The sequence below is a fragment of the Leishmania martiniquensis genome, chromosome 4 (genome assembly GCF_017916325.1).
Source record: "Leishmania martiniquensis isolate LSCM1 chromosome 4, whole genome shotgun sequence".
Taxonomy (NCBI): Eukaryota; Euglenozoa; class Kinetoplastea; order Trypanosomatida; family Trypanosomatidae; genus Leishmania; species Leishmania martiniquensis.
The window spans coordinates 309,746-336,262 of NC_090139.1; the positions used below are offsets into that span (position 1 = coordinate 309,746).

Consider the following 26,517-nt stretch of genomic DNA (forward strand, 5'->3'; position numbering starts at 1 on the left):
GGTGCGGAGAGCGGAGGGCAAATCCGCTGCTTGGGTCGCCTGACAACAGCACCTGTACCCTCACTTCTTCAGACTCGCAGACACACGCCCGTAGGCATCCGCCTTCGAGCTCAGTCAGCGGGGATGCTCCCCCCTCCTCCCCCACACCCACACCCACACCCACACACGCATAGTTCCACGCAGGCTCCCACCCCACCCCCGCCACCCTTCTTCCTCTCCTTCCCTCCCAACGATTGCGAGCTTAGACCATAGTTAGCGCTACTGTGAAGTAATTAACCGGCATACATAGACATGCGCAAGCACGTATGCGCTTGCCAGCCACATGGACAGCAGAGGAAGAGAGGGGTGTGGGGTGGTCAGCTTGGCGAAGAGAGCAGGGAGCGGATGAGGCACGCACACCATTCGGCATGATCGTCAACAGCTCTCTCTCTTGCCCGCGTTCGCACCCTCGACTCTTCCTCACGGTGCTCTGCTAGCTGGAGTGGTGCAGGCTCGATGCTCGCACTATCCCTCCCTCCCTCCCCCTTCCACTATCTCGCGGCCATCGCTGCTGAAGCTCTTTCACCCCCTTCCCACACACCTCACCTTGTTCCCCTCCGCTCTTCGCATTGGCCGTCACGGCGCTCTCTTGGTTTTACAGCGTGGCCGTCAGCTTGTCGAGCCCCAGCATGCGGGTCGGCAGGGCCCAGAAGAGGTACGCCATGAGCGCACCACCAGTAGCCGCGCCGTGCTCCTCTGGTTTTGTCGTGAAGATGCGCCAGACGTCGATCACCATAACGAACGCTGTCAGGACAAGGAAAGGGATGGGCGGCTGCTGAATGAAGTTGAGGTGGCGAAAAATGAGTCCCTCAATGGCAACGAGGCCCATGATGAACGGGTTCGGCCCGTAGCAGCGGCCGCGCACCTCCAGCTCGTCCATTCCATAGTAGAGCTCAAATTTCTGCCGCGCCACATGGATGACGCTGCCGCCGAGCGTGCAGAGTAGCGCGAAAAAGGTCATGCGGGTGTTGCCGAGGAAGCCCAGCATGGTGTCACCGAATTGCCAGAGCAGCCAGCAGTCGATCAGCAGCTGGAGGATGTTCTCTTGGTAGAAGGCGTTGGTGAAGAGGGGGTAGATGCGTGTCCAGTTCTCATGAGACAGAGTGAAGTGCTCCACTACAAAGTCGCGCCAGTCGTCGTTGCCTAAGTTCATGATGAGGTAGCACAGAACGTTCGCGAGGAAGAGAATCATGACAATGTTGATGGTGTGGAAGGGTGGTGGGAAGGGCAGGTAGCCGGGGCCTGAGTTCATGTTGAACGGGCTCTCTTGCTCGTCGCCTTGTCCGCCCTTCTGCTCCTCCTCCTTTCCCTTGTAGCGTTCGAGGTGGTTGACACCCTGCAGCTGACTACCGCCTTCACTGCGCTTCTTTGGTGAGCGCACCGCGCGGGTGACGCTGGCGACACCGTAGCAGCGCTGCGCCGCGAAGAGCGACGAGCACGCTGCCGCCATCGGCGACACCGCGACTCCAGCCAGGAAGGAGGTTCTCAACGGGACAATCATGCGAGCGGCGCCCCGCATCGTGCGAAGGGCGGCCAGGTGCGGCGAGCCTGAGTGGAAGCAGCGCATGACGGCGGTGGAAACATGCGCTGTGAGCAGGCTGTCCCTGCTAGTACTGCTACTACTCATGGAGGAGCGCATTATCGTGAAGGACGGCGCGGCTGCTGCCGCTGCTGGTGCCAGGCGCGGAAGCCTCTGTGCGCCGTGGAGCATGGCCGAGGCGCATGACTGCCGCATCTTCAGCGAGAGGCCAGCGAGGGAGGGGGAGAGAGAAAGAGAGAGGGACGCCGAGCCCACACTGCGCCTCGGCGAGACCGAGATAGCGGGGGGGGCGATGAAACGGAACAGAAATGCCACAGATGGCGGAGGGGGGGCCCGAACAGCTCAATGCGCAGCGGGAGAGGGACAGGAAAAGAGAAAACCGAACCGGTCAGCGATGTGAGAAGACAGCGGAAGAGACGCGAGGGGCACCTACACAGCCGCACGGGACGCCTATGTACGTACAGTGGAGGCGAGTGGGTAACACTGCGCAGACGTGTGGGCCGACGGCGCCAAGTGCGTGCGTGTGTGTGTATGTGAGGGGGAGGAGGAGGAAGGGGGCGAGTGGCGCTGCGGAAGGTTGCTTGACAGAGCAAGAGGAAAGCGTTGGAGGTTGGGGGAGGGGGAGGGGGAAGGAGGGGGCGATGTGAGCAGTGAGGTGCGGGTGATGGCATCAGCCTCGCCCAAAAGGGAGGCATGTCTCTTTAGGGTGTCCGAGGCACGAGCAAGAGCGCTGTCGCCGCCGTCACGGAAACGCCAGTGGTGATGGCGACACCCATCACGTGCCGAGGCGATAGCTGATGTAGCGCATCTGCAATCCTGAGAGGGCCGCTCAGCCAAAGCGGCGCGACTTTGCTGCTGCCGTTATTGGCGCCCTCTTTTCCTTTGCTTATCTCCCTCTGGAGAGCGACATGGACACGCATGCACGCATCCACACGCACCCATCCACCACCATCACCACCGTCTCTGCTTCCAACCGCAGAAGCACGCGTGCCCTTGTCAGAGGGGCGCCGAATGGACATGAAGAAAGGAACTACGCTGCCTTCACCGCTCCGCTGTCTTGCTGCTGCTGCAGTGCGCGCCGCTTCTCTTCCAGGAGCCGCTTCTCCAGCTGATCGCGGTGCATCACGTCACGCAACCGCATTCGCCGCAGCCGCATAAAGTTCATCTTGCTGCGCATATGTGGGTTGGCGACGGAGCCGCCGCGGCCGAACGTTGGTGGGATCTGCGCCGCTAAATCGCGAAACGAAATGTGCTCTGGGACCCCTATCAGAGCCTTCGCCTCGTCGAGGTCGAGCTGATCGATGCGGATAATGTGGCGCACCCGCCACAGCCGCTTCCGCACTTGCGGGACGTCGGGGACGATCGTCGTCTGCCCCATGAACTCCAGACGGAGCTCGCGCAGCATGCGATTTACCTCCCACGAGAACTTGAAGGGGTGGTCGATGCAGGTGACGATAAACACATGGCCGACGCGCCGGTAGGGCCCGGCCGCGATGGCCGTCGTCATGGTGGTACTCGCCGGTGCTGTGGTGGAGGTCTGCTGCTGCTGCTGCTGCTGCGAAGGTGCCGTAGAGGTGAGCAGGGACGGCGTCAGGTAAATACCACAGCGTCTCACAACAGCGGGGTGGAAGCTACTTGGCGCCGAGGCGACTGCCACGGTGATGCCGGTGGCCCCAGCATGCGAGGCGGTGGAGCGTCGAAGAAGCCGAAGCATGTGTGCTAAACAAGGCCAGAGGCGTACCCGTTACGCTCTGCGTGTGCATGTGTTGGTGTGTACGGGTGTGTGTGTGTGTGCGGGTGCCCATCCCAGCGCGACAGGAAATCAGCCGACACAGAGAGAGAGAGAAGGAACCCGCGCGCGCGAGAAGAAAACAACGTGTATCGGTGCGGGAGGTGATGGTGGCGGATGTGGGCTTGCATGGCTGCGCACACCGTCACGATGCTCTATCGCGGCGCTTGGGGGCGGGGGCGAGGGAGCCGCAGCGACGAGTCCGCAACGCCCGCCACGGCAGCACAGCGCCGATGCTCGCCTCCCTTTCATGCACGTCTAAGTGGTTAGGGGTGGGTGGGCGGTGATGGGGGTGGACTGCGCTCATGTTTCGCTGTCTTCGCGCTCTTCTCTACGACTGCTGCTTTCTTCTGAGCAGAGTCAGCCCAAAATGTGTATGTCACCCCCCGCCCCCACGCCGCCGGCCTCCGCGACATCACCGGTGGTGTTTCTGGCGGCGGGTGAATCCGAGGCCCACATCATCATCAGAGAAAGAAAGAAAGAGACAGGTGTGTGTGTGTGTGTGTGGGAAGGGCGTGCGCCCCCATCTTCAATCCTTCCGGGTACCGAATGCGGAGCAAACTTCGCCGCAGCCGCCGCAACTGTGCCCCCCCCCACTCCCCCCATTTCATACAACAAAAAAAACGTCAGTGCACAAGACGCACACCGCCATACCTGACACAGCTTGGCTTGCGTGACGCCCAAAGCCCTGAGCCTCGCGGGGCTCCTCCGCTCGCCTCCGCTGCCACGACGACGGCATTGCCGCCAGTAGGCAGCAGTGAGAGGACGACAGGGTACGCAGCGACGAGACGCACAGGCGAGCTGGAGCCGCTCCTACATCGATGGAGGGGGCGGAGTGGGGTGGGGGGGAGGGTGGAAGTGTGAAGGAGGTAAGGAGTAAGAGCTGAACGAGCCCTCACAACATCGAACCTATGCCCTCAGAGAGGCTCCGTATACAGCACACGCACGCAAACGGCGGCAGCGAGAAAGGTACACGAGCGTCAGCACCCTTTTTCCCCGCTCCCACCTGCGCGGTGCTCACCCTCCTCATCGCGCTCGTCGCCCTCCTCCACGTATTCATACCCCTCTGGCGCGAACACCTCGTCCCCGAGGACCAGCACCGGGGGACCTTTTTTCAACAGCCCGTCGTCCTCGCCGTGGATTAGGTCGCTTTCGCTGCGCTCCGACACGGTCACCGGCTGCGTGTCCGTATCACAGGAGCCGGAGCTTGCGTGGGCTTCAAGGCGCTCGACTTGGGCGACAGTGGCAGCGGCAGCTGACGGCCGCCGTGCAGCTCCGTGGCCCGCGTTGCCGCCTTCTGCCGCGCGCTGTTTCGTGGAGGAGGATGCGGCCGCAGAGGCAGCTGGAGGCGGTGGCAGCGCCGGCGGCGGCGCCCAGCCCTGCATGCGGTGATGAGCACGGGCCTCGCGGTGCGACCGCGCTACCGCCACAGCGGGCAGGCTGCCGGTGCGCTGCGACCAGCTCTCGCCAGTGTTCGGCTGCGCGAGGACTTGGGACTGGAGCGACGAGCCGTTGCCGTAAGTCAGCTGTGTCGCCATCTGGATTTGCGTGGCACCTTTGTAGGACTCCAGTGGGCGGTGCTCCTTATCCACTGCGTCGCGTGCACCAAAGGTGGGTTTCCTGCCATTCGGCGCCGCCACTGCCTCGATGTCGTCGGCGCGTCTGTGTCGCGGTGTCGTGTGCACAGTGGCGACGTCCATAACGGTGTTGTCCGAGAAGGCGCTGTCGAGGACTGTGTCGTCATCAGGGTGGTACGGGTGCATTGTGGCAGCATGGCACCCCTCTTCGTCGTCCTCCTCCGCGTACTGCTGTGCCCGCGGCTTTCCGGGGTCTGCCGGCTGTCGGGGGCCGACATTGGCAGGCGGGGCTAGCTCCGTCATCCGCCCAGAGGGCTGCGCTCGCGCTGCTGGAGGACAAGGCCCATGTGAGCTGGGGACGGAGTTCGGCGGACTTCCGCTGCTGCTACTGTAAAACCGATCCAAGTCGCCGGCCGGTGGCAGTGGCGGCGCGAGGACAGCACCAGTGCTCCCGCTGAAGCGACCAGACGTGTACCTGTGTATTTGGCTACCGCTCCTAGATACGGCCGCTGTGGCACCGCCACCTGTTGCAACGCATCGCGAAGCCGACTGCTCCGGCGGCCGCTGTTGCGGATGAGACGGCGGCGCGCCGCAAAGCTGCAGCTTCAGTGCTACCGGATGCGTTTCCCCCGGAGGCTGCGGTGCACCGCGCGCCGTAGAGGATGAGTGGCTCGGCGACGTAGCCTGCCGTTGCTGCTGCTGCCGAGTACCCGGGAGTGGGTGGGGAGTGTAGCGAGGAAGGCGAGGGGCCTCACCGTCAGTGAATGTGGCTCCTGCCCCATCTTGGGGCGTCGACGCCTGCTGCTGGAGCTGTGGTCCTGAGTATGTGAAGGGGGAGCGGTACCTATTTCGGCTGCTCATCTCGCTGCTGCTTGGCGTCTTATCGTGGTAGACGATGGGGATGCGCGGCTGCGAGGAGAGCCGCTGTGATGACACGGAGCCAGGGCTGCCGCTGTGACCGCTAAGCGTCTCGGCGGTCGGTGGCGATGCTCCTGCTGCCGTCTCTGGTGGTGGAAAAGACAGGACCTGCGGTGGTGCAGCGGCTGGAAGAAGGGTGACTGGCAGGGCGGAGCGGCGATGCTGCTGCGCGCGCCGCAGTATCTCATCATAGATGTCTACCATAGTGCCAGAGCGCGGGCGCTGCGGCTTCGGTGGGCGAGCGCTAGCACCGCTCACCTTATTCTCGAGAGTGATTTGCGCGACGGCAGCGGCGCTCAGATGATCCGCTTCATACCTTCCTCGGTGCCGATCAGCGTGCTGCTTCCCCACAGAGGGCGGCTGAAATACAGTGCCCTTGACGAGTCGATTGCCTGTCGCTGTTTGCTGCACGTGGGACTGAAGTAGGTAGCTGTCCGCCTCTTCTTCCCTGGGCGCCTGCACCGTTCTGGCGTCGACCGCGACACCTTGGTGGGCGGGGAAGGGGTCGCTGCATGTGTCGGGGGCTGCAACTTTGCTTGCCGCACCGGTCCCCCGCGAGATGGGCGTGGCGGGCTGTGCAGCCGTCACCGTCCCGCATGGTTCCCGCGTCGTCGCCACGGCAGGCCTGTTCGTGGTGCGCACCCAACGGTTGCCGTCATCGAGGAGGAGCGGCGGGTGCGGCGCACCGACGTCTAGCTGCTCTCCACAAGCTCCATGAAGGCCGCGCAGCAGGTCACCGCTCTGCGCGCTGAGCCGCCGCACCCGCATCGGACAGCGGCCAGCCACCTCATGCACGGCGCAGCTGTAGCTTACCGGGTCCAGCAGCGCTGCTTCTTCCTCTGCCGTGAGGCCGCCCTTGTCGGACGGGTCTGGGGCGTCGGGATGAAAAGGTTCGTCCGGCAGCAGGTACCGCACCTTCTTGACCGTCGTCGTCAGAGTGGTCGTCGACACCTGCAGGTTGGCCGGCCCGGTGGGGAGCGGCGGTCCCGCCTCGCGCACCGCCTCGTTACGTGAGCGGTGGTGAAGGGCGGCGCCGTTATTCGCAGTTGCCAAAACGGCGGCTGTCGACCGTGTCGGGGTGCGCGAGCCGCGAGAGGCGCCGTGCAGTGGCTGCAGCGGCGATTGGGAGCCGCTATCGGGTGCCCGGGTAGCCGGCGGCGAGATCGTAGTGGAGGGCGGCATGGGAAAAGGTGCTGGCTGAGTCGACGTGGCCGCAGCCGGGACAGGGGCGCTTCGGCGTGTTTGAGGCTGTGACCAATAGTTTGGTGGTGCTGTGCTGGTTGCTCGGGAGGGCCGTGGCGGCCTTGGCCAGGATGCTCTCTGCTGCTGCTGCTGCGGTCGCTGGAGGAGCTCAGCCGTTGCCACAGTCTGAGGCAGCGCCGGGTCCACTGCGGGCACAGTTGGGGCGATGAGGGCCATGCTCTCAACGAACACACGCGGACCGGGTCCATCGCGTGGGGGGGCGCTGCTTACCTGGCTCGGTAATGCCATGCGCGGGGGCTGTGCCGGCGCTCCACGCACATCTGGCGCGCTTCTGCTAGTGCCTGCGTGAGCCGTGTAATCGCTGGACGGCGACCGTGCCCACGCCTGCGTGTTGCTGTCGCAGGTCACTCGCAGCACTGTGATCGACTGCTTGCCACCACCCACGTCTCGGGCGGTCACAACGTCGCCGTCCTGCGCGCCGGCGTCGAGCGAGGTGCGCTGCAGCGAAGGCGCCAGCGGTGGCGCACCGCTGCCTCGCTTGCTACGGCCGCCAACTCGGGGTCTGCTGTGCTCGGGAGCAATCGGAGAGGAAGGCACTGTGGACAGCGACAAAGCCTCCGGTGGGTAGCCGGGACTGTGGCCGCGGGTGCTATTGCCGCGCACGGCGGGGGCAGGAGAAGCGGAGGAGTGCGGCACGACTCCTCCGGCGCTGGTGAAGCTCGGGGGTGCCGCGGCCGAGTTGGCGTAGGGGACGGCCGGGACCGGCAGGTGCCCAGGGGGGCTGTCCTGCAGCGTGCCGTTTGAAGGCGCTCCGCTGCGATCAGTATTTGCCTGCCGCACCCGCTCCGCAGAACTGCTGCCGCGACGCGAGATGGCGGACGTCACCGCAAACGACCCTCGCAGGAACTGCGGCGACGCTGGCGTGCTGTGACGATCTGGGAGCCCCATCCCGGCGGAGGTTTGGCTGGCGATGGTACTGCGCACCTTGTCTGCCTCCATGTCGTCGTCGGCAAGTGCAGCCTGTGTGTGTGTGTGTGTCTAGCCGCGTTGCTGAGGAAGGGAGTGGTCCGCAGTGCTGAATTCACAGGCAGCCAATACCGCTTATGAGCACAGCACGGCAAAGAATGAACGATGAGGCGGACTGAGGTGGGCGACTGATCCCGCGTCTTGAGTATGGTGTATCTGTGGCGATGGAGGGGACACGCGCCCGCAGCAGCGGGGAAGGAGGTGATGGCCGCGTCTTCACCAGGGCAGTCCACGCACCCTCCCACACCTCAACACGCACACCGATGTAAAAGGGGCGGATGCGGAAGGCTGGAGCAGAGGCGAGGTCAGGGCACTACACGGCGTGAATGATTGGAGCCGAGAGCGACAGACACACAGGTGCATTCAGGGCAAGATACGAAGATGCACAAGCGATATGCGTATATATATATATGTATGCGCGCGCACACACACACACGCACACCTGCAAAGAGAACTATGAGGAGTGGAGCCGAGAGAGGAGGCGAGGACACAGAGATGGCCGTGCGACGTGGGGGTGGGGGGCGGGGCGGTGACGGACGCTGCCACTGCGCGCACGCCAGGAGGCACACTAGCAGAGGCAGAGGGTGGAGGAGGGGGAGAGAAGGGGAGGGTGGGGGTGGGGGCCGAGTATATGGGGCAGGCTAGTATGTATAGGTGTGTGTGTGTGTGGAGGAAAGGCTGTACGTCAGAGAACTCGCGCGGCAACGGAGGATGCTGAATGCGTGGGTGTGCGGGCGCCCATTTCCTTTGAAAGCGTTATACGAAGTAAGTGTGCGGAAGGATCGGGGCCGGCGCAGGTGCGCACCGAGTTCCTTCTTCTTGCTGCTGCTGCTGCTGTGAGAAGAGCGCAAAAATGGTATGGTGGGGGGAAGAGGTGAGCTTAACTTTACAAAGACACACACACACACATACACACTACCCTTGCCACACGACCGAAATCTGGCCGCGAATGCCGGTGACGTGACCTCTTTACCGCCCTTGCGGCACGCTGCACTTCCGTGCTTGATCGCGCTTTCTTTTTGCCTTCGCTTTTTGGTGGCGGTGATGAGAGGAGGCCGACGAGGCCCCCTCCCTTGATGAAGGCAGATAAGACGCGTAGGGAAAAAAGCAATCGTGGACCGTCGCCACCGCTGCTGCTGATGAGGGGAACAGGATGGCGCTTGCGGGTCGGGTGTGTATGCGTTGCCGTTGTTGTTGCGGGGGGTGGGGAGAGAGAGAAGGGTGAGAGGCATAGCGTGAGTAGGGGGGTTGAGATCAGATATCCATGCACGCGCATCTGCGCGCCGTGGCGAGTCCGTTTAGCGGGACTGCCCTCTCTTCATTGACAAATCCTCCCTCGCTCCGCCTGCGCGCACAATCTTGTCGAGCCGACCTGGATAGATACGCGGGCAGACACCGAACGAGATGACAGCCTAAACGCCTCACCATGCGTCCATTCACATCTTTGTCGACCTCGACCCCTTCACCACCTTGCGCCTTTGCGCGCACGTGAAGGTGTGTGTACGCCCGCACCTCCACGCTCATCTGAGGTGCCCGCGAGGCGTAGCGAGCGCAGGACACAGAGAGAGAGACAGAGGGAGGCAGAGCGGTGAGGGGAACGCCACGCTGTGCTCCACACGTGTACATACGAATGCGCATACATGCCTGCGCAGAGAGGTAGGGGAGAGGGCACACACGCGCGCCTGGAGATATAACAGAAAGGGTTGGAAGTGAGGGTGTGGAAAGGGCGAAGCGCGGCAGCGTCTAGTCCATCTCCCCCACTCATCACGCCGCCACCACCACGTAGAGTACAGCAAGAGAACTCGGAGAGATGCGTGGGAGACGGCGGCGCACACAGATACGGCGATACAAAGAGGAAGAAGCACACACCCCAGGGAACGGCAAGCGGCAGAAATCGTATGCGGCGCCCGTACTCGCGGTCCGTCCCCCCTGTCCTTCGAGACCATCGCCCACGGAGGGCGAGACGGCGATGCCTACGTGTCGTGCTCCTCTTTTAAGCACACCTCGCCGTCCTCGCTGCTGTTGTCGTCTTCGTCGCTCGCCACAAGACGTTCTGTGATGGTGCGCGTTACGGTCGTTGTGCGGATCGTCAAGACGCCACCGTACTCCGTCTCGTGTGCGAGGGTGTCCGTAGTTGTGTTCTGCACCGTGTACACAACAGAGCTGTGCTCGTCTGCAGGAGGCGGCGACGGCTGCGTCATCGACACGGCCGGTGCGTGAATGTGTGCGGGACAGGTAAGGCTGCTGTTCACGCTGTTGCTGTTGCTGCGGGCGATGGCATCACTTGGTGGCATCTTACCGTTTCCGGGCCGAGACACATAGCGGCGTGTGGCGTCGTGCTCGTAGCCAACAGAGGGCACCTGCCGACCAGAAGCAGGGTAGACACCGGAGAGTGTACTCCGCACGTCCCGGCGAGCCGTGGGGGCTGGCTGCTGCATCGTTGGGTAGTGCGGTGTAGCACGCGTGCTGCTAAGCTCTCTCAACTTTCCGTTGACCACGACGGACTCGATGAGATCTCTGGCATCCGTGTGTGTGTGTGTATGTGTGTGTGAGAGAGAGAATGAGAGAGGGAGCAGCTGCACGTGTGCAGGGAGGCGTGCCGCTTCGACTCACGGGGATGATGGTAGTGGCCGCAGCGGCGTCTACTGCAGAGTGCACCGCGACAGGCACGGGGAGGAGACGTTGGCGCGCGAGCCGCCACAGCAGAGGGTGCGTGCGTGCGACGACACCCTCGCAAGGAAGGGAAGCGGAGGGGGAGGGGGGGGTAGAGAGCGTGAGAAAATCAGAGGGAGACAGGGCGCTGATGTGTTTATGTGCGTAGGCGGGTGTAAGGGAGAGGGACGGGGGAGAGGGGAGGAGGTGACTGTGCGCGCGGATCGGCACCTCTGTCCTCAGTCGTTGTACGGAGCAGACAACCCCCTCCCTCCTCCCTCCCTTATCGCACCACGCTTCCCCGTTGAGCACCCTGTGCTCGCCGTGCTGATGGGAGTGAACGCTGTCTATCCTGAGCCTCTCTCTCTCACGCATCGGCACTTCATGCTCAGCGACAAAAAAAGGAGAAGGGATGGTGATGGGGGGCGTGAGCGCAGTGAGCCCCTTCACGTCGGCCGTACAAAGAGGGAAAACACGACGAGTGAGACGAGGAAACAACGGCAACGTCACGAGGAATAGACGCCGCCGCCTTCGAGCCGAAGAGCTCTCCGCGGCGCACTGCTTCTATCTTTTTGGGGCGTTTCCGCCGAGTGCAACACAAATGCACCCAAAGAGAGAGATGCCATGAGAGTGGGGCACCGGCGGCGTCGCCAGAGATACCACACACACACGCGTGTGTGTGTGTGTGTGTTCACGTGCGACAGCACGACAGAAAAGGGAAAGAAACACACATAAACGCGAGGGGAGAGCACCGGCAGCGCCTCCTCCGTTACTCACTCGCTGGCAGTCGCACCGGCGACGGCATCGGGTCATGAGGGAAATCCCTAAGGAACGGGTGACGGACATGCAAAGTGTCGTACAGCACCACGATCCGTTGCCGCCACTTCGTAAGACCTCTGAAGAGCGGTGACAGCGGCGGGCGAGGCAAATGTGCGCGCAAGTGTGAGGTGAATGGAGGGGCCAGGGGAAGGGATGTCAGGCCCTCGCGGAGGCCCACCGGCAGGTTGTCGACAGCGGCATCGTTCTTCACCCTTTCGAAAGCATCTACGGAAAATATGGAGGGAGCGGGATGGACGAGGAATGCACAGTACGCGGGCAACACACACACACAGGTGAGAAAAAAAAAAGAGCAGCGATGCGGCATCGGTAACGAATGTAGCATAAACCTGCACTGATGCGTGACGCTCGCCACGGTGACGATGACAGAAGATGAAGCGAAATGGTGTACATAATTATAAATAAATAAAAAAAAAGGCTCGCGCACGGGGATAGGCGGGTGGTGAAGAGCCTCGTAGCGGCAAGAGCAGCCCTCATTTCCACTGCCGGCTAGTCCTCCCCCCCAACCTATCGTATGCATTCCTCCTAATCACTCTTCTCACCGTCGCATGTCTGTTGCACGTTGGTGGAGGTGCTGTATCGGCGTGTCGTACGCGTCGTTGTACCGTTACGGCCCGACTTGACATGTCGCGTGACTGTGGTGGTACTCGTGCTGTAGCCGGGCACTACCCTACTGCCCTCGTCGCCCGAGTCCTTCTCGGAGGTCGTTGGTATCGCCTCTGCATTGACCGGCAGCGGCGTTGGTTGCTGAACCGCCGCATCGCTGCTGCAGCTACCGTTCCCTGTCGACTGCGTCATTGGCTTGGTGGGAGGGGTGGGCATCCATGGCTTGTGCGGGCGGTGTGGTACCGGCATGTAGCTTGCGCGTGCCTTCTGTGACAGATGCTGCTGCCGCGGCGCGGCGGTGCTGTTGGGCTTAGAGTCGATGCTGGCTGCATCCACCCGATCCTCGTCTTCCTCCACGCTCTCGCTATGGACGATGCGGCTGCAGCTGCTGCCCGAGACGGAGCCCTCCTCCCACCTCGCACTGCTCATGCTATCTTCAGCGGTCACACTGCCACTGCTGCTACTCGAGTTCTCAACTTCGGCGCTGCTGGGGGCTGGCTCTCGCACGTAGGTGCGCACGCGCCGCGTCTTCACGATCCGGTAGTCACGAGTCGTCTTGATGGTCCGCGGCTGCCGCGGCACGTGCGGGAGCGCTGACGGGTACTCGCTCGTCGGGGCTTCCAGAAACACCGGCATCCCTGATGGACAGCCCTGTCCGTTGTCGCCGCGGTAGCCTAGTGGTGGCAAGAAGAGCGGGCACCCGTTCGACTCTTTTTCGTACGATGCGTTTGGCTGCACCAAGTCACCGAGCTGCTCCCGGCGCGAGTGGTGGCGCACACTCGGCGCATGTGGTCGTGACGATGCCAACGAGGACAGGTGGGCGTCGCTATGCTCCTCCTCCTCCTCTTGGTCCAGCGGCGCGACGTCGTCGCTGCTGGCGTGGCTGGGCGGCGCCAGCTGCTGCCGCCGCACATCTGCACTTTGGCCCGGGCGGCGCGGCAAATTGCCAAGGGCACTTTCACCCTCGCGGGGGCTGTGCGGGGGCGACTGCTCTCTCTCTGGCTTTGGCCACAGCTGCTCCGGCAGTCGGCTCTCACAGAGGTGAGCATCGCGGGCGACGGCTGAGGGAATGCCGACGACGGGGTGGAGGTGGCTGACACTCTCTGATCCCCTGGCCATTCTGGACATCGAGGCAGAGGACTGCCGGCGCGGCCGCGGCGGCTCTTCGTCTTCCCTGTGCCTCGGCGGCGCCGACGCCTCCGTCTGCTTATCGCTACGTGGAGGCGAGAGACGCGCCTGAGTCGACACAGTCTGGCTGCGCAGCGAGAGCTGCGTCTGCTCCGCTCGCCGCATTGGCAGTGGCGGAGGCTGTTGTTGCGGTTCCGTAGAGACCCGCTCCGCCCACGAGTACTCTTGCTCCTCAATGCACTCGTCCGCATCGTCATCGTATGGGTACGGCGCCGCTGGTGGGGCTGGGTGCGCGGTGTCGGTGATGTAGCGTGGATGCTGCTGCTGCTGCTGCGGTGGTGGTGGTGGTACTGCTAATGGCAGCGAAGTCGCCGACTGCCCTGCATCCTCGGAGGACTCCGCATCCGTGCCATCTTCGGTGCTTTCAACATCGTCTTCGGTGACTGTCTTGGTGATCGTTGTCGTGCGCACCGTCAGCACATCCCCATACTCGGTGTGCTGCACGTTTGTGTCTGTCTGTGTATCTTGGGTCGTCCCCACGACGGTCGCGTTCGGCAGCACTGTGGTGAACGTGTCACCGCCCTCCGCGTGCTCCGTTGGGGCGTAGCGGACGAGGGCGCCTGCGGGGTAGTACGACTCGGCGGTGTGCAGATCTCTCTCGTGCTCAGGGGCCGTTTGCGGCACCAATGACCACTGCTTCGGTGCCATGGCGTTGCCCTCGGCGGCTTGCGGCCCGTCACCTCCGTCGCCGTCTCTGAGGCCGCCGCGGACCTTGTCGTCGTCGCTGTCGCCAAGAAGCCCATCTTCGGGCATGTCGCTGGCGTACTTGCCGAGGAAGTCGAGGTCGGGCGTCGTGCGGTACTTGCGCGGAATCCACTGGTGCCGCCGCACGGGGTGCCCCAGCGCGTCTTCCAGCTGCTGCATCGCTCGGTGCATCTTCCACGTGGCCTGAATTTTAGTTGCCATGCTGTTGCGCGTCTGTTCCCCCAGCAGCCCCTCAAGCTTGTCGGCGCGCTGCGCCAGTTGAACCACCCATGGGTGGTCGTAGTCATACACGGAGCACAAGATGCCCATACAGCGTCGCACAAGCAGTAGCGCACGGCTGTAGAGCCCGAGATCCTCGTAAATCTGAGCCAGCTCTATCTGCGCTGGGATGAGGAGCTCCGACTGCGCGTTGTGGCCAATCTGCACCACCTCGCAGCACCGCAGAAGCAGCAGCTCGCACGGCGAGGCGACCAGCTCGCGTGCCACGCGACTGTGCAACACAAACTCGTTTTCGCGATTGAGCTGCGCGTCCTGCGTTACGTGCGGCGCCCGCACATGCACACGCTGAAACAGCGGGCCCGTCTGCCGGCGCGGCGGTCGCGGCGCCATGGACTTCAAGATGGCTTGGTTCAGGCTGAAGACACTCCCTCCGTCGGAGACCAGGCTGCTCTCGAGCGAGTGCATGGACGCGTTCGCGTCGTCCGCAGCGTCGCCGTCGTCGGCGGCGGCGTGCACCCTGGGGCGCTTCTGGTCAGCGAAGGTGAAGCCTTGGCGGTCCCGCTCGTGGTTGTACCAGATGCGTGCCATCCCTACCATCGCCAACACGTAGCGCTTCAGCACAGTATACATGTCCGTCTCCTGCCGCGCAACACGCTTCTCTGCGAGCGTGACGGCGCGACTGTAGGTGCTCTTGGCGCTCTCCATGTCTTCCTGCTGGTAGTAGATGTCGCCCTCCTTCTGGTGCACGGTGACGGCGAGCTGATCGAAGCGGGCCTTAGGCACGATCTCCAGCAGGGGGTAGCACTGCTGCAGCAGCCGCAACTTCTCGCTCGGGCAGTCCGGGGGAACGGCGTCGGACTGCTGGATCAGCTCCAAGACGCGCAGCGAAGCGGGGTCGGCGTTTCGGGTGAAGGCCTCGAGGGAGTCCTCCTCATCCGTCGCGCGCTCGCGCGCCGCCAAGCGGGCAGCAGGGCCGGTGCCGTTCGTGCCCAAAAGGTGCTGACGGCGGTGGGCGGCAGCCTGCTGAAGCGACGCCGACCGCACCTCTGGGCTCTGCAGGAGATTCTGGCGGTTCACAGAGGCCTCCGTGATGGCAGCGGGTGAGCGAAAGTTGTTGGTCGACGTTCGTGGGGCGGCGTTGACGAGCACCTTCCGTGTCCGCGGCCCCACGGTCGACGCCGCGGAGGAGGCGCGGGCAGGCGCAGAATGTGGTGAGCCCGCCCGGCTCGTACCGGACATGCCATTTCCCATGCCGACGCGCGCGTGTCGACAAGCGGCGTGGCGGTGGCGAGTCTGGGGTTGGGGGAGGGAGGAGGAGCTACACCGACCCGCAGTTCGCCAGTGTACGCTCGCCTGGGAAGATGTTGGAGGTCCAAAACGATAGCGAAGCGTGCGCCCAAGATGGAGCGAGTGCGAGAACGCGTGCCACACAGAGAGAGAGAGAGGGAGAGGAGGGAGGAGAGGAGTTTACCCTTCGAATGGAGCCTTCAAATGATGCCGATGGTGAGGAGGAGCTGAGGATGGGCGGGGGCGCATACGCGCACGCAGTGGAGGGGGCCGAAGAGCACGAAAAAAGAAGGGAAGAGCACAGATGAAAGAGGCGGGAAGGACTGCCGAAGAAGGCGGTGGCGGTGGCGCTTATGGATGAGTGCGTGCGCGACACCGACGGCGATTCTGCGGTTCTTCTCCGACGAAGTTGCCGGCGACACCGACACGACGCACCACACACAGAAGTGGGTTAAGGAATCAGTGCTGAAGGAAAGATGTGGGGGGGGTGTCTCGGGGGTGAAGGGTGTAGTGGGGTGGTGGTGTAAGAGGGGGAGGGGGCAGATATCGAAGAAAAGGGCGCGGATAACTCTTTCTCTTTGTGCGCGTAGTGAGTGCGTTGGGTGGCAAGTACAGTTTGTAGCGGCGAAAAAAATGTTTCCTTTACATTGACGCCAGTGCGCCCTCTGTGTGCGCTCGACTCGTCTGTGCTGCCCCCCTCGACGACAACGGCAACCGCCACGAACGTCGTCCCGATGGCAAATAAGCGCGGGGGCCTTTTAGAGTGTGTGTGTGCGTATACCCGCGGGGACACCCTCTCCAGAGGCACAGAGGAGGAAATGGGAGGGGCTTGGGGGAAAGACGAGTGCACCGTACGTGTGCTGAATTCGGTGACGTGGCACTGAGACAGTCATTCGCGCAGGTGGGTCGATGCGTCATGCGGTCAGCCACCCACCCCCAAATGGTGTGCGTGTGTGTGTGCCGCAAGAGAGGAGGGGGTGGGGGAGGGCGAACAGGGTTAGGAGACAGTGTAGCCGAGTCGCTCCTCTACCCCTGCGCGGGGCCTCCCTCTCCACAGAGACGGAGCGACGCAGGCACGGCACGGCGGGAGAAGAGGACCCGAATGACGAGGCATCCGCACACATATATATGGGCTCTTGTATGCTCGCGCAACACCTGCAGTCTCCGCTACGATGCAGGCGCGTGCCGTGTATGTCTTTTCACGCCTTGAGGCATGGCCGGAGCACCGTGGCGAATACGTTCCTCTTCTACATGAATGGATATAATGTCATAAGCGGCAAGGAGGGGGTGGGTGGATGGGTGGCGCAGGGGGTGTACGCTACGGCGGCAGGTGCCCACCCCCCTCCCAGTTCAGTGGCGCACATGGGCCTCAGGCGGGATTACCACAGGTAGAGAGGCAGAGGAGGGAGGGAGGGAATCAAGCACATGCCCGAATGCGCCCTCCCCACTGTCCCCGGCCAAAACTACCACGCACGGCTCCGCCGCCTTCAGGGAAGAGATACGTTAACGCATGAAAAAGACGTAGAAAAAGAGAGACGGCTGCCACCACACCGCAGAGAGGTCGTTCTGCGTCGAATAGGCACAAAACTGGTGTGCGCATGTGTGTAACCGCGGCACCACAACGGCTCGATGATCACTGCTCGCACACACACAGAGGCACACGACAGCCTTTGTGCGAATGAATGCCTCAAGCCGTGCGACAGCCACCAGGACCCACTTGGCTGCCCGAAACGGTGGAGGCGGCGATGACAGCTGCCGCGGCATCCGCGACTGCCGTGCTGGCGGTGCCTACACGGCGGCCTAGCACTCGCGGGCAGAGCGACGCCAGCTCCTCAGCCTTGATGCGGACGCTGTCACACAGCGCTGGGGCAGCCCCGGCGCGCAACGTGCCGTTCCACGTCGTTTCCCCGAACCAGTCCCGCATCGCCACATCCAATGCCACGAGGCGGGCCGCAGCGACCTGCTGCGGATCGCTGCTGTCGACGGGGCTGCCGTCGGGTGTGCGCAGCTCAAAGTAAAGGACGAGTAGATGGCGTACATACGCCTGCACCTCCGCCACCGACTTCTCCGGGTCCGCGCAGCAGAGGGCGATGAGGACGGCGCGCACGCTCACGTCGTGACCGCCGCCACGGCTTGCATCGACAAGAAGCAAGCCCTCGAGCGACACACCCGCAGCCGCCTCCTCGCTGTTGCCTGCGTCGAGCACTGCGAGCAGTGAGGCCGAGGAGTCTGGGTGCCCAATCGAGCTCACACTTTGCCCGGCGACGGTGTCCATCAGCATTTCCTCCGCGACGGACTGGGTCGAGTGGCAGCCGCGCTGCTGGCTGCGGTCGCGTCGGTTGGCCAGCGCCCTCTGCTGCTGGGTGGCCGCCACAAGGTGGCTGAACTGTCCCGCCACCAAGATCGCATCTTGCATCTCCATTGTGTACTGCACTGTCTCCGCCACGTGTTGCAGCCGCAGCACCTCCACAAAAGTGCCCTTGCGCCCGGTGCGCTGTGGCTGCATGGTGGGCGGGCCATCCGTGACAGCGTATCGAAAGAGGTCGTCGACGGGCACTGGGGTGCTGAGGAAGTACATAACGGCGGGGTCAAAAGAAATCAGCCGCTTCTCCATCGCCGCCCACACCGCAGCGGTGTCGATGCACCCGCTTGACGTGCGATAGCTGTCCACCGTCTCCGGCTGCACCTCCACCCGACGCGCACTGAGGACCGTGATGATGTGCCGCATGGCCTGCGTCCCCTCCACCACCAGCGCGTCCACGATGGACGTGCGATCCGTCAAAATAACCCCCTCCAGTGTGATGACTTCCTCTGGCACCGGCAGCGCATCCATCGCGATAAGGTCCTCGATGAGCGCCGCACACAGCTGATGCATGCTGCGCTGCGTCTTGTTGGGGAAGAAGTAGCTGAGCTGCACGGCCACGCTGTAAAGGTCAACTACGTCGTCCCCTTCCTCCGTACTGTTGGGCGTCCCCGTTTCCCTCGCGCCACTGCCCTCGTGCTGATAGATGGCCGCGCTGCCGGGAGGGCCGCTTCCGTCGGCTTCTTCGTCGACACGCGCCGACCCCTCAAGCCGAAACAGCTCCGGCGCCCCACCCAGCGGCCGCCGCGGCGGTGGCGATGTGGACCGCTCATGCAGCGTAAGGCAGGCAGAGAGAGCAGGGCTGGTCCATGTGGGAGCCGACGCTGATGGCATCTCGTCGCGGACCGTCGAAGCGCTCGAAAACGGCGTCTCCTCACTCGATATCCGCGCCAGTGGGATGGACAAGCGCCGCTTGTGCAGTGCGTGCTGCCGCAGCGCGCAGCACGCAGCGATGTTTGCGCGGCTGTGCAGAAGCGCCAGCCGCAGTTTCTCCTGCATCAGCAGGCAGTCCAGGAAAGCTGCCTCCGACACCTGCTGGTTCAGAGTCGAGAACATCAGTGAGCCAAGGCCACCGTCGAGGTTGCGCATGCGTGCCGTGTACATAAAGGCGTACGCCAGTCGCGCGGCTGGCGTCGGCATCGCTGCGTGCACATCTTTCTCTGCCACCACCTCATAGCTCCACGGAGAGGCACCGAGGAAGTAGGGCCATGTGCGGCGCGCCGCTATTTCCTCCGTCGTCGCCATCTTCGCCGCCACGGCGCGGCGCCGCCCAGCTTCCCACGGCACCGTAGCCGCCAGCAGCACGTTCGTGACGTGATCCGCCAGCGACAGCGTCTTCGGCGCTGCATTCACCCACACGGAGTGGGGGAGGCAGTCGATGTTGTGGCGGTCTGTGAGCCGCACGCACGCCGTCTCATAGCTGCGCGGATGGGCACCATCATCACCGGCGCACGCCTCCACCACAAATGCGTGGACATAGGCCGACAAGCGCATGTCCAGCGCGTCCAGAAGGTTTGCGGAGGGGTGGTCAAGGTAGTAGGCGGCTTCCTCGGTCGAAGGGCTACCCCCTCTGCCGCCCTCGTCGCTCGCTGCGGTGCCCTTGTCTCGAGCCGAGCCGTGCGCCATCGCCAGGAGGTTTTGTGCCTCCGCTGTGTCAAAGCGCGACAGCCACACCGCGGCGCACAGGTCTGCGTAGGTGGCTTCCGTTAAGGGAGCGTAGGTAAGTTGGCCTGCTGATAGCCATGAGGCAGAGCGGGATCGACTGCCAATCGCAGTGGACGCAGAGGCTCCGGCGGACACCTCATCCACGGGGTAGCGCAGCATCGGCAACACGTCGGCGTACAGCCCCTTTGGCACGAAGGAGCGCGGCATCGCGGAGGCCCGGTCGCGGCGGTGGAGCTCGACGACGTTCACGACGTCCTCCATCTCTTCGTTTGTTTCCTCATTGATGCGAACGTACTGCTGCTCGAGCGCGTCCATCATGTAGGTCGCATCTATGCTCGCCTCCTCCAGCGGATCCACGTAGCGGTAGCGCTGCCCCGTAGCGAGCGGCGACGCAAGCACAGGTTCGTCGTCGACACACAGGCCGAGCTCGACGCTGGTGCGCGGCGGCGGCGCGAAGACTGCGGAGGAATTCACCACCGCGGCCGTGTCGTGCATCTCTGCCCGTTTCATTGCCCTCTCGACCTCCTGCAGTGCCTCGGCGCTGTCGTCGGCGCCCATCGACGGAGTGCCAAGCGCTCCTTCGCTTTCACTGTATTCCTCTGCGGCGCCGAGCTCATCGGAATTCATGTCCTGCGACGCCGCACCGCCCTCCGTGGCGCCGCGGGCAGCTGCCGATTCGCCGACGCAGTGCGCACGGCTCTTCTGAGTGAGCGACATACGCACATCGTCACGGCCAACGGAGTTGTGCGACTCGCGGCGGCCCTTCGCCGTGACATTTTGCGAAGTGGTTGGCGGTGGCTGCGCGGACGAGGGTAGGATGAGCTCCGCCCCTTCGTCCCTGACGCATAGGTTCCGCTCCGCAGAAGCGGTGACGACCTCGCCGAGCAAGGCTGTGTACGGTTGCTCCTCTTGCTGCCTCTGCTCGATGCGGGACTCCGACCCTGCGGCGACGTGCCTTGAGTGCGGTAGGCCGCCGGTGCACTCCAACACAAGCTCCCGTGGTTGGTGGGTGCGCTGGATCTCTCTTGGATCAGCAGCCGCACGACATCGGGGCGACTGTGGACGGCTCAGCGACGTTCTCTGAAAAGTGGCAACGCCGAGTCCGTCGGCGTCGTCTCCGCACGAGGAGCCGGCGGCCTCGTGCTTCGGCTGTTGTCGCCGCTGCGATGGGGGCTCGTCAGTGGTCATCAACAGCGTCACTGCCTCCTTGGCGGCGGACAAACGCTCACTCGCCTCCCTCGCTGCTGCTGCGCCGGCGTAACCGTCACCTGCACCGCGTGACAGGTTACGCGCCGGAGGGGCAGAATGGTGCAGGGAGACGGCGCCGAGCCTCTGAGACGGCGCCGCCGTTGCCTTTGCGGAGAAGTAAGGCGGCACCTCCTCCTCTTCCTCCTCCTCCCTCGGCAGCGTGATGTCATCGAGATGCTGGCTGTCCTTCGACCACTCGGGCAGCATTGAGGTCGCCACCGTTGGCCTGGAGGGCTGTGCGGAGATGGGTGCGTCCATCGGCTGCAACCGCGACCGCGCCTGCTGTTGCGAAGGTACCGAAGCAGAATGACTGCCCCGGTGCCCCACCTGCCGCGTAGATGCAATGCTGTTCGCCGTGCCTTGACGTTGCTGCTGCTGCGGCAGCTGCGTGACACCTGTGCTTCGCTGTTCGCGCGGCGGTGACTGCGGGAGGCGCTGCGGCGATACAGGCCGCTTCGCTGAGGTTTGTGCCCTAGCGGAGGGGCTGCGGTCCCCTTGGTGCGACAACGGGCTGTTGTCTGACGGGCAGCTGGGGCGGTGTTGCGACCGCTTCCCTCCCGCCGCGGGGACTGCAGGAGACACTTGAAGTGCCAACGCAGCGAACGCACCTGAGCGTTGGGGAACGTTGCGCTGGCCGCGCGGCAGCCCGACCGTGTAGGTTGGCATGACACCGTATGGACTACCGAACGGTATGCCACTCGGCGCGCCACACACGTGCCGGAAGACTTGACGAGTGCGGCTGCTGCGCGCGCTGCTGGCCTCGCTCACCACGCTGCTCGTGTCATCGGCCGCCGTGAACGCATAAGAATGCTGTGACTGCTGCTGATGTGGCGGTGGCGGCGCCGCACTGAGCTGCGGCACCAAGACGCCAACGTACTGCTGCTGCGGTTGATGAGGGTGCGACGACGAAGGCGCGCTGCCCAGATGTTCCGCGAAGATGCGGCGTACGTGACGGTGCTGGGTAAGCTGCAGAGACGGCGCTAGCGCATAGTAGTTCAGCGGGGGTGGCGGCTGTGGCTGCTGGTGCGAAGGAGGTGGAGGCCTTGCCGAGAACAAGAGCTGCTGCTGTGAGGTAGTCGGAACGGCGCTCCTGTCGGCGTCTGTCTCCCACGCAGATGGCCCCGCAGATGAGGAGGCGGTGTGCTTCCGCGTAGTGGCATCGCGTTTCGACCCGGAAGGCCTCTGCGGGGCTGACCGTGCGGAGGGAATCGCTGCCGGGGACCCGAGCGGAGCGGAAGGCCGCTGCACCGGCGTGCTGGCTGTCTGCTCTGTTTCTAATGGAGGTTGCCACACAGGTTCGGATGAGGCCGCGCCGGCCGCAGAGCACACGCCGCGCGACTCCGCGCGCGGAGCATCTGGTGTGCTCCACAACATGCAGGGCGGTGTTGTCGCTGCAGGTGGGCGAGTAGGGCCGCCATTTGTCACGGCAGCGACAGCACTGCTGACTTGCTGCGGCCACGGCAGCGAGGACGACGCTGGTGCCGCGCTAAGAAGCTGCGCTTGCGCAACAGTGGAATTCCGAGCAGTGCCGTCGACACGCGCCACGTATTGCGGCGGCGACAGCGATGGCTGACGGCCGTGGCTGCCAGAAAGCGAAGAGGCTCGTGCAGAGGCCGGTGGGAGACGGCGCTGCTGATGCGACTCCGCCGTCTTCCCTCTCGACGGGCGCGGGGGCGGCTGTGAGCTGCCGCGGTAAACTGCCACTGCTGCTGCTGCTGTCGGGGGTAAGAGTATTCCCGCTGATGCAAGCGACGCCGAGTGGAAGGGGATGTTGCGGTTGCTGCTTGCGCCGCGGCGAGGCGATGTGGAGGAAGCGGCAGCAACAGCAGAGCGCGTGTATCGAGGCGAAGGCGCTTGCCGCTGGTGCCGCTGTGGTGAAGGTGCGGTTGCTGTTGCGGTTGCGGTGGCTGCAGGCGCAGGGGGTGCAACGCTTGGCAGCCGATAGTGGAGTCGTGCAGTCGCGAAGTCGTAGATGGTGTTCGCTGACGTCGCAATCGGCCACGCTCGCCTGCTACTGGGCGGATGCGCCGTTGAGCGTTCCGGCGCCACGTCGATGGAGCTGCCAGCCCTGCCTGAGGGCATGGTGGCCGGTGAAGGATGGGGAAGGTGGTGGAGGGAGGGAGGAGGCGGCTAGAGAGGGGGAAAGAGTAAGGAAACGGGAGGGCGAAGATGCACTGCGTAGACGGCAGGACCCCCCTTTACACACACCCACATACACACACTGACGGACACATATATGGGTTGTCCACAACAGCAGCGAAGGAGAAGCTGCACAATGAAGGGGATGAAGAGAGCGAATGCGCGTGTAAGGGGAGGGGAGGTGTGAAATGTGCCCCGCGCCGATCACGAAGAACCAAGAGAAGAAGGCGCGCGCACCCACACCTGTTCTGCAAAGAGAGTGGGAGCGACAACGCGGTGCGATAGAGGAGAAGGGTGACCGAAGAAGTTGTGGTGGTGGCGACTCTTCAGCAAGCTCTCGGCAGCCTACCTTCACGTGCATGCACCATCAGATGTCCTCGCTGAAATCACACAAGGCGGAGGAAGAGAAGGAGATGTGGGCGCTTCGCGCGCGTGTCAACGCGCTTTCAGCAATGAAGGGCGCAACTCACGGACACGTGCGAAAACGGAGACAGACACTGGCCATGGCCCTCGGTCAGTGCTTTCGTTTGTGTGCCTGCCTCTGTCGACCATTTCGGCCTTGACTCCCCTCCCCCCGATAGGGCGCCGTAGCCGCCAAGGGCGAGCGGTCGCGGGAGGAAGAGGTGCGCGCCACCCCCACTCCCCCCCGGTGACGGTGCCCTCCCTCTCCCCCTTTTTCTCCAGTGCAACGCTCCAGAGCGAAAGAGTGAGTTCCTTTGTGTGTAAGTGTGTGTGTGTGTGTGAGGGGGCTCTCGATAAACAGGCGGGAGGGCGGGTAAGGGCAGCGGGTGGACGCTACATGCACCGTACCACCCGTGACCATTCTTCTTCCGCGCTCCTTGAGCGACCCCGTGCCCCAGCTTGGCATCAGGAGCGGTGGTGCAGCCGTGCGCGAGGCGATATACAGGCATCAGACGCTGAGTAGCAGTCCACTCTGAAGCTCTTGACGCGGACACAAATGTGCCCTGTCTCTCTTTTCCCATTCACAGCCTGTGCGTGACGCGCTTCAGCAGCCGCCGCGGGCAGGAGATGAGCCTTCATCGCCTCTGTCTGCATTGATGGGAATTGTCTCTGCGCGTGTCTCGTCGTCGCCATGATGCCCTCGTGGACCTGTCGGAAGATGAGGTCGCGACGCTCTGTGGTGGAGCGATACCTGAGAGAAGGCCCCGACGATCACCAAGTTAAGTCGCCGAGGGCGGGCGGCGAATGTGGACAGTCGATGAGAGGGTGGAGGAGCGCGGACAGATTGGCTCCCCCACCCACCCACCTCACTCACCTCACTCACTCCACCAACATGCGCTACTAGGGAAAAGTGTTCCCGTGTGTGCGTGTGCTTGCGGGTCCGGAGCCGATGCAGCGCTCGTGTGGAAGGAAGAGCGCTACAGAGTGAGCAGCAGACTTTGTGCGAGGAAGCGATCACCACCTGCAGCCGTCTTGCACTAGTAGCAGTAGCAGAACACCGTGAAAAGGGAGCGGGAAGCGGCACCCACACGCACAGAGAGAGAGGCTATCAACGGAGTCCAGCCTGCATCTTTTCCAAACGGAGGGATGTTTGTACAGCAAGCGCGCGGATGCTGCATGAGATTCCATGAAGAGGACGAGGACAGGGTCGTGCGCAAAAAAGGCGCGGGGCAGCATAGGACCGTCACTGCACACGTGCGCCAACACTGACGAGCAGTAGCACATGCACAACTGCATCCTCCCTCCGCCCCCCCCCCCACACCGAGTGGTTGCAGTTTAGCAGTTCAAAAGATCGGCGCCCAGCAAAACTTGCATGGCAACGAGTTGGTCCCGCTCTGAGGTGCGGTCGAGGTCACCAAAGATATCGGCTTCGTGCAGGTAATTCGGGTGACTCGCTAGCGTGATCTTTACCACGAGGAACTCGGCAACACGCACCAACGTGCTCGACTCCAGCGATCGAATCGGCACATTCAGAAGCGGCGGCACGTATGGCGACGGCGGCGCAGGAGGGGATGCCGATGCCTGGGTTGGGGGCGATGGCGGTACACAAGTCACGTTGCTTGGGAATACAGCGGCGTAGCTTCGATAGGCGGCGCCGCTTGCCGGATGGCTGACGTCGGCCTCTTCGCTATCGTCTTCGTCCTCGATGATCGGAATGGGATCGCGGACTCTTTCCTCAGCACGGCTGTGCGCCGCGTTGGCGGCACTGTCGCTCCTGCTGCTGCCGCTGCCGCTGGGCCTTGGGCTATGGAGCTCTACATGACGCGCATCTTCGTCCGACATGCCCTCCTGCTCACGCCGTACCTGCGCTGGCTGGTCTGTAGGCGAGGTGCTCTGGTGCAGCTGCATCACGTACAGGCCTTGAAAGATGCCGTGAAGAACACGTGACCCAGCCGCGGCGGCCAGCGGAAGAATGATGCGCTTGCCATCGTGGCTGCACAGCGAGACGTAACTAAGCGGCTTGACGACCGCAGTCGAGGCAGCGGCGACGGTGTTGGCGTACGAGTTCGCCATAGCCGCCGCGAGCAGAAGAGACTTGGGAAGGCAAAGGAGGTGGAGGAGAGGCGGAGGACAGTCCAGAGAGAGAGAGAGGGTGCGAGCGCGGGAGCCTAAAGAGGGGAGAGGAAAGAGGACGATGAGAAGGTGGCTGAGCACCTGCGCTCAGTGTAGATGCAGAGGTGCGATGTAAGGCAGCGGGGAGGAGGTGTAGAATACAAGAGAGGGTGACGGAGGTGCGGTGTGAGGCACACGTTCTTGGCGAAGCAGAGTGGGAAAGGTTCGCGCATCATGCACTGGAGCATGGGGTCGCTAACGCTACGACAGGTTCTCGTTGTGAATGTCCATCGCTGCGGTTGAGGGGAGAGGGGGGGACCACAGGCTGACCCCCCCCGCACCATGACCCACACAGGCTGCACCGCACTTTTCTGTACCGGCGTGCCTGCATGTGCGTGTGTGTGGCCTCCTTCTCCTCGGGTGCGTGGAATGAGTAACCTGGCATAATTTAGGCGACTGCGCTTCTTTTCAGCACACTCGAGGGAGGTGAGGAGGGGAAACCGCTTCTCCGCTGCTCTCATGTTTGCCGCTTCATCGTTGAGCACATAGACAACACACGCACACACGAGCACACCAAAGCACCGACATACTTGGAAGCTGCTCGGACATCGCAGCTTCGCTAGTGATCCATTCTGCAAAAAACGTTATCTGCGCTGACGAAGTCAGTTACGCGCATACGCACACCTAAGCAGGAGCGGAGAGCACCATGCGCAGGCACGGCGTCTGCCCTCAGCCTCTCTCCCCCACCCCCTCCCTCTCCTCGCTGCGCAGAAGTGTGCCGCGCAAAACATACGCAAAGTACTGCACACACGAACCTGACACAATACGAGAGCAGAGAGAGTGTGTGTCTGTGTCTGAAGGGTGGGGGGACGGCGGCGCCAGCGAAGCGATGCGGAGGACCTCAGGAGGAGGAGGGAGAGGGGGAGAGGACAGAGACGGAGGGGGCGCTAGGATGGAAGCCGTGGGTAAGACAGCCGATATCGCTTACGTGAGGGCCATACAG

General features: G+C 63.4%; 7 protein-coding genes across 7 annotated transcripts; all 7 read right to left on the minus strand.

Moving 5' to 3' along the window:
- Window positions 1-634: 634 nt before the first annotated feature.
- Window positions 635-1,750, minus strand: LSCM1_07476 (uncharacterized protein; the record flags this gene model as incomplete). The annotated part of the gene is made up of 1 exon (XM_067324844.1): window positions 635-1,750. One exon carries the CDS (start codon window positions 1,748-1,750, stop codon window positions 635-637), a length of 1,116 nt encoding a protein of 371 aa, XP_067181451.1.
- An 859-nt stretch (window positions 1,751-2,609) lies between these two features.
- LSCM1_07477 (uncharacterized protein) lies at window positions 2,610-3,293 on the minus strand (the record flags this gene model as incomplete). The annotated part of the gene is made up of 1 exon (XM_067324845.1): window positions 2,610-3,293. One exon carries the CDS (start codon window positions 3,291-3,293, stop codon window positions 2,610-2,612), a length of 684 nt encoding a protein of 227 aa, XP_067181452.1.
- Window positions 3,294-4,348: 1,055 nt separating this feature from the next.
- On the minus strand, window positions 4,349-8,065 carry LSCM1_07478 (uncharacterized protein; the record flags this gene model as incomplete). Its single annotated transcript, XM_067324846.1, has 1 exon — window positions 4,349-8,065. One exon carries the CDS (start codon window positions 8,063-8,065, stop codon window positions 4,349-4,351), a length of 3,717 nt encoding a protein of 1,238 aa, XP_067181453.1.
- A 2,000-nt stretch (window positions 8,066-10,065) lies between these two features.
- Window positions 10,066-10,530, minus strand: LSCM1_07479 (uncharacterized protein; the record flags this gene model as incomplete). The annotated part of the gene is made up of 1 exon (XM_067324847.1): window positions 10,066-10,530. One exon carries the CDS (start codon window positions 10,528-10,530, stop codon window positions 10,066-10,068), a length of 465 nt encoding a protein of 154 aa, XP_067181454.1.
- A 1,576-nt stretch (window positions 10,531-12,106) lies between these two features.
- LSCM1_07480 (uncharacterized protein) lies at window positions 12,107-15,550 on the minus strand (the record flags this gene model as incomplete). The annotated part of the gene is made up of 1 exon (XM_067324848.1): window positions 12,107-15,550. The coding sequence occupies one exon, from the start codon at window positions 15,548-15,550 to the stop codon at window positions 12,107-12,109; it is 3,444 nt and encodes a 1,147-aa protein (XP_067181455.1).
- A 1,723-nt stretch (window positions 15,551-17,273) lies between these two features.
- Window positions 17,274-22,235, minus strand: LSCM1_07481 (uncharacterized protein; the record flags this gene model as incomplete). Its single annotated transcript, XM_067324849.1, has 1 exon — window positions 17,274-22,235. The coding sequence occupies one exon, from the start codon at window positions 22,233-22,235 to the stop codon at window positions 17,274-17,276; it is 4,962 nt and encodes a 1,653-aa protein (XP_067181456.1).
- Window positions 22,236-24,737: 2,502 nt separating this feature from the next.
- On the minus strand, window positions 24,738-25,475 carry LSCM1_07482 (uncharacterized protein; the record flags this gene model as incomplete). The annotated part of the gene is made up of 1 exon (XM_067324850.1): window positions 24,738-25,475. The coding sequence occupies one exon, from the start codon at window positions 25,473-25,475 to the stop codon at window positions 24,738-24,740; it is 738 nt and encodes a 245-aa protein (XP_067181457.1).
- Between the last annotated feature and the right edge of the window lie 1,042 nt (window positions 25,476-26,517).